This window comes from Xenopus laevis, chromosome 5L (genome assembly GCF_017654675.1).
Source record: "Xenopus laevis strain J_2021 chromosome 5L, Xenopus_laevis_v10.1, whole genome shotgun sequence".
Taxonomy (NCBI): domain Eukaryota; kingdom Metazoa; phylum Chordata; class Amphibia; order Anura; family Pipidae; genus Xenopus; species Xenopus laevis.
This window is the reverse complement of record NC_054379.1, coordinates 28414796-28426416: the sequence shown is the minus strand read 5'-3', so window position 1 is coordinate 28426416 and position 11621 is coordinate 28414796. Positions and strand designations below refer to the sequence as shown.

General features: G+C 40.1%; 1 protein-coding gene across 4 annotated transcripts in view; it reads left to right on the top strand.

Moving 5' to 3' along the window:
- Positions 1-9610: 9610 nt before the first annotated feature.
- Positions 9611-11621, top strand: part of LOC108716574 (kinesin-like protein KIF16B) — a 163066-nt gene continuing 161055 nt past the window's right edge. For 2 of the 4 annotated variants that reach the window (XM_018262802.2, XM_041562627.1), the window contains exon 1: positions 9619-10077. In XM_018262802.2, coding sequence (XP_018118291.1) covers positions 10031-10077 — 47 coding nt within the window. In that variant the 5' untranslated portion in view covers positions 9619-10030. Of the gene's footprint in view, positions 10078-11621 lie in introns of all 4 variants that reach the window. The other 2 variants (XM_041562626.1, XM_018262800.2) reach the window with 2 other exon arrangements.

The window sequence follows — 11621 nt, the reverse complement described above, 5'->3', positions numbered from 1 at the left end:
AACCAGGAATAAACAGTAAGCATTGCTATAGTTTTTTTTCTTTTTTTTTTATAATCTTTTGTTCTTCTCAAGTTTTTAACTTTGTTTTTCTCTATTTACTACAGGGAAAAGGAAGAGGTTGTTGCAATGGAGGAAGGTAAATATCTTACAAACATATCATTTTAGGCAGACATTGTTTTATGTCTGTCTTTGTATTTTCTAGTCAATCAATATGTTAATCTATTTTGTGAGGGCAATATATAGTGAATAAAGTACCCCCTCTTGTAAAATATAAGGATATTATAAGTCACCGAGGAGTTTCATGACCGTATAAAAACACGAGGCCGAAGGCCGAGTGTTTTTATACAGGTCATGGAACTCCGAGGTAACTTCTACGGGTACATTTACTAAGGGTCGAATTTCGAAGTTAAAAAAACATCGAAATTCGACCATCGAATTTGATACTTCGATAGTCGAAGTATTTTTTCGACCGAAAACGGACGTTTTCGATCGAAGTAAAAATTGTTCGATCGATTAAATCGTTCAAATCGAACGATTTTACAAAAAAATACTTAGACTACTCAAAACTTAGCCAAAGTTTATAGGAGGTCCCCCATAGGCTAAACATCAATTCGGCAGGTCTATGGTGGCGAACTGTCAAAGTCGAAGTTTTTTACAGAGACAGTATTTCGGTTTTCAAAGTTTTTTCAATTCGAATTTCGGCCTATTCGATGGTCGAAGTACCCAAATTTTTGAATTCGAAAATTCACTTCGACCTTTAGTAAATGGGCCTCCTAATATCCTCATATTTTGCATTTGTATTATTATAATACACAAGTTTCAGTGAGTCATGTAACAGAAATAACATCAGAAATCACTGTTTATAAGGATATCATTTACAAGATATTTATGTCTTTTGTGTATTATATTGTAATAAATGAGGAAGCAGAGGGTTATGCTTCCTTTAGCATAATTTATGTTATAATTAATCAAGTTTTCTCTTGCAGGGAAAAAATCATGGAAAATACCATGGAAAAAGAAGAATAAACCTTCAACAACAAAGTAACATGGACCCTAGAAGCAAGGTAAATATCATTTATATGTTTAAACACCTAAGTAGAAGTTGATAATTGTTGATTAGTGAGAAGTGGACAGAGCACAAATAAATGTCCTTTTCTCTTCCTTTTTCTAAAAAGTATATACAGGTATAGGATCCCTTATCCGGAAACCCGATATCCAGGAAGCTCCGAATTACGGAATGGCTGTCTCCCATAGACTCCATTTTATCCAAATAATCCAAATTTGTAAAAATGATTTCCTTTTCCTCTGTAATAATAAAACAGTACCTTGTACATGATCCATAATTAATCCTTATTGGAAGCAAAACCAGCCTATTGGGTTTATTTAAGGTTTAAATGAATTTCTAGTAGACTTAAGGTATGAAGACCCAAATTACGGAAAGATCCGTTATCCGGAAAACTCCAGGTCCCGAGCATTCTTCATAACAGGTCCCATACCTGTATATATACACATGTGCAAGGGTTGCCAGCACTCTCGATAAAGTTGCTTGAATTTGCCTGGGTGCAGTGCCAATATACAAAATAAAATAATAATATTCTCTTTTTTTTTTTTCCTGATTTATAGATCTCCGCAGGGATCCTGATTATACCTCTTAGGAAGTTTGCCAATGACTTTGGCTTCTATTCCAGTCTTCTATTAATGCTCTTAGTGCAATGTTGATCCAGGGCCTAGTCCGATTGCCATTTTTGGAATCAGGAAGGAATTTTTCCACTTTAGCTTAAGAGGGTTTTTTCGCCTTCCTCTGGATCAACTGGAAGTTGCGCATCATTTGCTGGAGCAAAGATTTTAATATGTTTAAGACTCACCTTCTATAGAAATTTAGTCAACAAGATAAGTTGCAACATCACCTTCAGCTAGAAGAATTCAGGAGAGAGACAAACCTATCAACCATAAATAAATTTGATAGAAGAATACTTTTCGTTTTTTGTTCATTTAGTAATTGAAAAGGTATTTTTAGGTTGCATAGAAAACATAAAAGCAATTGAATTACTTGCATGTTACTTGTGGATCCCACTGTATACAGTTATAAAGGTGATGGCCTCAACACGCTTTATACAAAGGTTTGGGGGCAATAAATAAAATTATGCAGGAGACTACATAATTGGTTGAAATTCAACTTATTATATATTTCAGTACTATATTCCTAAGCTAGGGGAGCCAGTAGAACTTTGGGAAGAGATGAATTACTTTTTAGAGCCTTGTAAGAGCAAAGAGCAAAACAAATCAGTATAATTGAGTAGAATTAGGATGCAAGATGAAAGATACAGTATATACACAAGGGAGACGAAGCCCTAGGAGGCATTTACAGTTCTCAGAGGGATACATTTTAAATGAATTCTGTCATAATTTTGATAGTGTAGTTTTATTTCTAAATTATACTGTTTACACTGCAAGTAATTAACTCTACCACACAAAATTTCATTCCTAACCCAAGTGTATTTTTATAGTTGTAATATTGGTGTGTAGGCGCCATCTCAGGTCATTTTGCCTGGTCATGTGCTTTCAGAAAGAGCCAGAGCTGCATTATGGAACTGCTTTCTGACAGGCTATTGTTTCTCCTACTCAATGTAACTAAATGTGTCGCAGTGGGACATGGATTTTTGCTACTGAGTGCTGTTCTTATATCCACCAGGGAGCTGTTATCTGGTTACCTTCCCATTGTTCTGTTGTTAGGCTGCTGGGGGGAAGGGAGGGGGTGACATCACTCCAACTTGCAGTGCAGCAGTAAAGAGTGACTGAAGCTTATCAGAGCACAAGTCACATGACTGGGGCACCTGAGAAACTGACAATATGTCCAGCTCAATGTCAGATTTCAAAATTAAACATTAAAAAAATCAGTTTGCTCTTTTGAAAAATGGATTTCAGTGCAGAAGTCTGCTGGAGCAGCACTATTAACTGATGCATTTTGAAAAAAAAAAAAACATGTTTTCCCATGACAGTATCCCTTTAAATACATTCAAACAATAGGCATTCTCTCTCTAGCTTTTGGATTTTTTTATATACAAATAAGACAAAAATATATAAATAATAGTATATATACAATTGATTATACAAGGACATATGAGTATATAAAAGTAGAAACAGTAAATAAACAAAAGAGCATAAAATATTAGGAAACCCTATATATCAGCAAGTACTTTTGTCCCCAGAAGCATAGGGAAAACTCAATATACACTTTTGCTAGACCTTTGAACACCCCTCCCTTCATATATGTATGAGGTTGCAGTATACCGCATGTTGTAAACAAGCAGTATTTACAGGTCATACTGGAATATAAAATGAGCACTTCCCATTACTATATATCATTGCTACATATAATTTGCATTAACAATATAGGTTCTTATTAATAGATGACTATAGTGGTATATTAGTGGGTACAGGACAACCCTACAATTTTGAATACGATGGAGGTGAGCTCTTTTTTTTTTTTTTTTTTTTTTTAAAAACACCTTCTATCAAGGGATCTATCAATCCTAAAAAAATAGTTTTTTTGGTGTTTTTGTAATTGAAAAAATCAAGAGAGTCTAGATTTAGAACTTTCTTTAGATTTAGTTTTATTGAGGGGGGGGTAGTTGACCTTTAAGATAACATTTACCACCATATGTAGTAAAAGTCACTAAGTTTTCCCAGGAGCAGTAATCCATAGTAATCAATAAGATGTTTGCTTTCAAACAGGTGACCAGTAAATGCTTCCTGCTGACTGGTTGCTATGGGTTAGTGCTCCTGGGCAAATTTTATTACATAACTCCCTTTGTATGTTATAGAATGTCTTATTTTTAGTAACTTTTCAGTTGGCCTTTTTTAAAGTTTTTATTTTTTAATATATGCCTTGCTCCTTGCTTTTCTATCCAGCTTTCATATAGGGGTCAATTGGTTGCTATGGGTTACTGCCCAGGGTTTATAAATGACCCCCCAGTTGTTACTTTCCCTTTTATGCCAGGTGAACATAAGCCAAAATAATTACCCTCTGGAACATTCTAAACAAGTTTATCTGGTTTGTTTTGCTTAAGCAGGATTACGTGCAAAGCTTGGATTCTAGATCATTTGGTAATAAAAGAGCTCAATTCAGGAACAACAGCAAATAAAAAAGTATGACCTTGCATTTAACTGTATTTACATGGTCCTGCTGTGTATATTATGTTTATCCTGTGAACCGTAAAATAGGTTGTTTTAATGGCAGATTTGTGAAAGTTTTGGATTGTTGTTTGAAGGATTTTATTTTTTGTTTGCATGTGGAGCATTTCCTGCTACTCTGGAGAGGTAGTTTATTTCTTTCCTGCCAAAGCAAAAAAGTGCGGACCTTATACACTTTAAAGGGATCCTGTTATGATTTTTATGATGTCGGTTTTATTTTTAAATAACACTGTTTACACTGCACTGTTTTCACTCTACCATATAAAATGTAATTTCTGAACCAGCTAGTGTATTTTTTTTTTTTAGTTGTAATATTGGTGTGTAGGCGCCATCTCGGGTCATTTTGCCTGGTCATGTGCTTTCAGAAAGAGCCAGCACTTTAGGATGGAACTACTTTCTGGCAGGCTGTTGTTTCTCCTACTCAATGTTACTGAATGTGTCGCAGTGGGACCTGGATTTTACTATTGAGTGTTGTTCTTATATCTACCAGGCAGGCAATTATCTTGTGTTAGGGAGCTGCTATCTGGTTACCTTTCCATTGCTCTGTTGTTAGGCTGCTGGGGGGGGGGAGTGATATCACTCCAACTTGCAGTACAGCAGTACAGAGTGACTGAAGTTTATCAGAGCACAAGTCATATGACTGGGGGCCGCTGGAAAACTGACAATATGTCTAGCCCCATGTCAGATTTCAAAATTGAATATATAAAAAATTGCTTTTTTGAACAATGGATTTCAGTGCAGATTTCTGCTGGAGCAGCACTTTTAAAGGATGTGTTTTGAAAAAAAAAAAACATGTAGAGCAGCACTATTAACTGATGCTTCTTCCCATGACAGTGTCCCTTTAATGTACTATGGCTGGTGCTATCTTGGATAGAGAGATTCTTAACTCAGTGCTCTATTCAAGGGGGCTAGAATAGCGCAGAGGCATGCAGTTATTCTGCCACAGCAGAAGGCAATGTGCAAAATAACAATAAAATTTTAGCCACACAAAGCAATAGTTTGAAAGCTGAAAGAGTCAGAAGAGGAAGGCAAATAGTTCAAAAATGATAAAAATTAAATAATGAAGGCCAGTTGAATACTGGCAAAGGATAAGCTATTCTATAAAACAAGAAAAGTTAACCTGGAGGCAGGGTTGTATTTAGGTCCGATCCTGCCCTAGGCATCGGAGCTTAAAAACCCCTTACGTTGTGCGTGTGACATCACACGTCAATTCCTTGGCCCCCCCAGCTTCGTCACCGTGGAAATCCTATGGAAATCCGTGGCGATAGGTGGGGGATTTAAAAAAAAAAAAAATAGGCAAAATCGGGCGCCCTAGGCACAGGCCCTCTGGGGCCTTAATATAAATACGTCCCTGCCTTGAAGGTGAACTACCCCTTTAAATTGATTCTGCTTCAGTTGCAGTGCTGAACTGTAACTAGAGTTGGCACCTGGCCGGTATTTTACAGGCCTGGCCAGTAAAAATGATGGTTGATCCCAATGTTATTAATAGGGAAAAAAGATAAATATATGGGAAGGCCCATATTTTTTTTCCAGAAAAGGTGGCAACCCTAACTGTAACCTTAAAAAAATTATTTTGTGTATGACTGACTTTACCTCACTGCAACTAAATGCAGAGATTAGCCACATATTACTTTACAGCAGGTCACAGCTAAATGATCCCCTTAAATATTTCAAATGATGCATGAGTAATCTGTAATCCTCTCACTACTGCTCCCAAAATCCCCTTTTTTCCTGAACGCATTTTTGGAGGGTCAACAAGACAGTCTTGGGTCAGTTCTGCAGCTTCCTGTCGCTGCTCCAGCAAACTGATTTTCTGATTTCCCAGAACAAGAGCAGCAAGTCTAACAAAACTGACCACTGTGTCATATACTGTATGTTATAGGAGGCAGAGTGTAAAAAAGGCCACAATTGGCTGTTATCTTTCTATTTAGGCCCTCCTCTATTCATATTCCTGTGTCTCTTTCAACCCATTGCCTGGTTGCTAGGTTAAATCGGACCCTAGCAACCATATAGCAGCTGTGATGCCAAACTGGAGAGCTGCTAAATAACTCAAAAACCGCAAATAATAAAAAATGAAGAGCAATTGCAAATTGTCTCAGACTATCACCCCCGACATCATACCAAAAGTTAATTTAAAGGTGAACAACTATTTTAACTAGATGGGGAATATATGAAAGGCTAGCTAAGGGTAGGACTACATGGACGTTTTCATTGTGAAATGATGCGCTGCAAGAAAACACCTGCGTCAAATCGCATGCGAAGGAAATAAGGTAAGTAATGGAAATTTCGAATGAAGTTGCAGCTTTAATGCAGACGCAGTGTGCAGCATCTGTCGCATCTTGTCGCGTCGTATCAACGCAGCGACCCCATCCAACAATGCATTCACTTAGTTTATTTCCGTCGCATGCGATTTGAAGCCGGCGTTTTGTTGCAGCGAGTTGGATCGCGCCGAAAACATCCATGTAGTCCTTAAACTTAGCAAGCAAAACCATTAAAATGTCTTGCATAAGTATGTACCCCCTTTGAAATGTTTCAACATTTTATTGTCTTACACTCCGGGGTTAAAATGAATTTAATTAGGATTTTTGCCATTTTACCACAGCACTATTATTCAAACCAAAGAATTGAGGAAACAAAGGTGTCCCTGTATTATGACAGTAGTCCTTTAATCCTTAACTAACAAATAAAGTCGCCTATCCATCTGCCACTGATAATGGCAGCTCATAATTAAACAAAGCAGGGTTGCAAGGACTAATTTTCACAACCAGCCAAAGTCAGCTACAAAACCAGCCTAAAACTAGCCAAGAGGCACTTCAAAAGTAGCCAACAAACAGCACAATACGCGCAGTGAAAAAAAGTCTTAAAAAAGTAGGGATGCACCGAATCCAGGATTCAGTTTGGTATTCGGCCAAATCCTTCTGTCCGGCCGAACCAAATCCTAATTTGCATATTCAAATTAGGGGCGGAGAGGGAAATCGCATGACTTGTTGTCACAAAACAAGGAAGTAAAAAATGTTTTCCCCTTCCCACCCCTAATTTGCATATGCAAATTTGGATTTGCCCCAATCCTTCGTGATGGATTCGGGGGGTTCGGCAGAATCCAAAATAGTGGATTCGGTACATCCCTAAAAAAAAGATATGAATAAATGTGAAAATTTCATTTTCACTAATTTTTCCATGACAAAATGGGACAGATTCACCCGTCACCAGGGGAGTAACTCAAAGGCAGGGTTGCCACCTGGCCGGTATTTTACCTGCCTGGCTGGTAAAAATGCTGCTTGATGCCAATGATATTTATAGGGAATAACCATTAAAATATAGGAAGCCTGGTATTTTTTTTCAGAAAAGGTGGCAACCCTACATAAGGCCCTAATACATTCAATTTCAATAAATATTGGTAAAATAGCTCAAGCTCTAAACATTTTGGTAGCCAGCAGATTTTAGCCCCCAAATTGTCTGAAATTGAGGAAAGTCACCAGAAAATGTGAGAATGCTTAAGAGAGACAGGAGATTCAGGTATAGGGTTGCCACTCGGCCGGCAAAACACCTGCCGAGGCCGGTATTACAAATTTACCGGCAATGTAGCTTATGGCTGAGTTACACAGGGAACTCTGAGTATCACTCATGTATTATAAGGGATAATGTACCCCCTACTGTAAATAAGGATATTAGATTATATATTACTGTATAATGGGGGTTATTTGTTCTGTAAGAGCCAGAGAACTGACACTTTATTGCAGGTTGGAAGTAAAATCCTTATATAGCAATGCAGTGCTTCATTCATTTATCTTGTCCTCCAGGGACATTTGGGGTGCAGGATGAGGTGTTTCTAAGTATCCCATGTGTACTGGGGAGTGTTGGGGTGATGGCGACAGTAGCATCTACAGAAAGACGCTCAGATTTGGGAAACGCATTTTATTCTCCAATCAGATGTGATGCCTTTATTTTTATACCAAGAACGGTTTTTGTTCTACAGACTTTTGTGTGCGTTAGGGAGATGGTGCTGCTGCTGTACACTATGTACACTGTGTCTGCCTAGACCATTGGATAATAAATAGCTGCCAGTGCATTCTGGGTTATGGCTGGGCACTAGTTATCATGGGAGTTAAGGTGCCTCCAACTGGTTATTATGGGATGTAAAGCTGGCCATATATGCAAAGATCCGATCATACGAATCATCGTACGATCGGACTTTCCCATCTCCCGACCCGCCACTAACCATTCAGATCAAAGTCTTACCAGTCAGATTAGTTAAAGAACAGATCAGCAATGTTCTGCCCCTGACAGCAATCGTACGATATCTATGTCCAACCAAAGCTAGTGACAGTCTCCCACTGAAAATCGTACGATCGGCAATACACGCAGAGATATTATCGGCAGCCGACAGAAATTTTCTAACCTGTCCGATCGACCAAACGACCGATCTCCGCCGGACGAAAAATGCCGGGACTCTCCACACACGGTTCGAAAATCATACGAATCCTCGATTCGTACAATCAGATCTTTGCGTCTATGGCCAGCTTTACCCCTAGCTATAGTGGTGACATTTGGCTTTGTGCCTAACGGAAGCCTTTGACAGGGGTAGCTGGGAGTTGAAGTTCATTTACATATTTCTAGCATTTTATAAAGGACAAGTTCACCCCCACGTGTGAGTCTGAGGAAAGGTGGGGGGTACAAGGAACTGCTAGTGGCACAGGCAGTGGGGGAACCAGACACAATCATGGTGGTAAATCTGAGCAGTGCCCACTGGGAATGAATGTGTCCCACTGCTCAGATCCAGATCTTTATGATCCACAGACACAACTATCTGGGGTGGGGTAAATGTTAGTTATCAGTATCAGGGAGTAAGACATTTTTGCTGGCAGTTTACACATCAGTAGTTCAGTGGCTTCAAAGGCTCCTTCGTTCCGTTCCCTTATAGATTCCTGAAGAAACTCCCTCTCTCCCCCTGAGCCAGTCAGTCCCCCCCTCTGAAAGCAGCAGCACCCGTAGTTTGATAAATGTAAAAGCTCCGTGTTCCACAGTAACCTGCTCTCCTTCTGCAGCTCCCCCTCCCCCTTCACTAAGTATGTGCAAATAAAGGTGGACTGGTAACTTTCCTTACAACCTTTCTTCCCTGCAGCATATAAGTCTGTATGTGAGTACTGAGACACATGAGTATCAGATAAGCAACAAACCTTAAACAAAGGAACTGTTTTAAACCACAACTCACATCCTCCCATGCGGGCTGCAACTTTCCCCACAGTGAAGCCCACTAGCATTCTGGAACTTGTAGTTCATCAGCACCCTGCCTTTTGTTTAATTTGGTGGAAGAAAAACTACATCTCCCATAATGCTGTTCCGCTGATTGTTGTCATGTCACTTGCTAAGCTTCAGCCAATCGTCGGCGTGCCTACATTGGAGTGAGGTTTGGAGGCGGAGCTGTCGGCTTTCCAATTCCCTGCCTTTACTTCCTACTTATTCCCAGAACACTGAGGTAGTGCTGGTTCCAGCGTGACGTATGGGCTGTTTCCCAGTTTAAGGGGCGGTGGAGGTGACGCTGCATATTATCACCTGTTGTCGCTGGATTTGTGCAATGCCTCCAGCCTGAAGTGACAACACAAGTTTGCGCAGAGAATCAGTAGCTGGAACTTGTAGTGGGGGATTCTGTTTCCTGTGCAGGTGCTGAGTTGTGGGACATTGGGCTGCTGTTCTGTCCCTTCTCTTATTATGTCCCCCACGTTGTTGCAGAGAGATTCCTATTAGCATCCTGCCTCCATTGCCCCGGGGAGCTGATCGGGGGATCCGCTGAAGGACTGCAGCTCTCAGTGAGCCCAGAGTATCACAGGCATGAGCCATGGCATCTGTCAAAGTGGCAGTGAGAGTCCGGCCGATGAACCGAAGGTAAGACGTGTCTCTGGGTCATTTTGTGTTGCAACCACATAATCACAACAAATCACAACCCAATGTCACTCCTTGTAGTTGTGAGTACAGCACAAAGGACATGAGGCAGTGGAAATGTATCTAAAGGTGGCCATACACGGAGAGATCCGCTTGTTTGGTCAATGTCGCCAAACGAGTGCATCTCTCCCCGATATGCCCACCTTGAGGTGAGCAATATCGGGCTGATCCGATCGTGGGCCCTAGGGCCCAACGATTGGATCCTATGGGGGCTTTACGGGCGGTCGGATCGCGGGACCGCATCAACGAACAGATGCGTCCGCGATCCGACAGGATTTTTAGTCCCATGTGTTCTGGCTGATCGGGGAAGCCCGTCGGGGGCCCCATACACGGGCCAATAAGCTGCCGACTCGGTCTGCCACCTTAACAATTGTTTTGGTTTATAATATACATCAGGTTTATCCTGCCTGCCACCCAACAGCTGTTATAGCACTGCAATAGGATTCCATCAGCAGCTTTTGTAGTTCAGCAATAACTGAAGGTGCTGCAGATTTATGTAAACCACCAATGGGTGCCATCAGGTCTGGACTGGGATTCAAAATAGTCCCTGGCATTCCAAGTACACAGAGGCCCAAAAACAGCCCCCCACCAGCTTTACGTTAACATTCAGTATGTTATAAAATGGCTGGTTTTAAGCACCTTTGAAATTGGTCTTCATTATCCACATTTTATCATTTTTTAATTACTTGCCTTCTTCTTCTGACCCTTTCCAGCTTTCAAATGACGGCCCTGGCCCCATCTTAAAAACAAATGCTCTGTAAGGTTACACATGTATTGTTGGAATCCAAATTTTAAACGGTCAGCGCTAATGAAAGTGGAAAAAAATATGATGAAGAAGGGAAAATAAAGATTTTATAGTTTAGTATTTACTGATAGAGTTGCATTTCCATAACCTCATACACTCCCAGAATAATGCCTTTGGTGCAGTTACCCTTTACGGTTCACCACGTGTGGCTATTAGATGGGTATTTACAGACGTTTAGTCTAACAGATGCACATCAAGAATTGCAGAAAAATTAAGCTGTAGAATATTCTCTCTAGCCGCTTTTGCTGGGCCTCGCCACCGGGTCACCGTTCTGGTGTATTGTTATTGCTACTTTTTATTACTCATCTTTCTATTCAGACCCTCTACTGTTTATATTCTGGTCTCTTATTCAAATCAATGCATGGTTGCTAGTGTCATTTGGACCCTAGCAATTGGATTGTTGAAATTGAAAACTTGAAAGCTGCTGAATAAAAAGCTAAATAACTCAAAAACCACAGATAATAAAAAATGAAAACCAACTGCAAATTGTCTCAGAATATCACTCTCTACATCATATTAAAGTTAACTTGAAGGTGAACAATCCCTTTAATAGTCACTTTCTATGTCATCTAACAGCAGCCCCTCTGGCATTTGGCAGAACCCACAGATTGCCAGTCCATGCCTTGGTGCCACCCCCCTCCCCAGTCCGGACTGGGAGACTAAATAGGTCCTGGTATTCCAA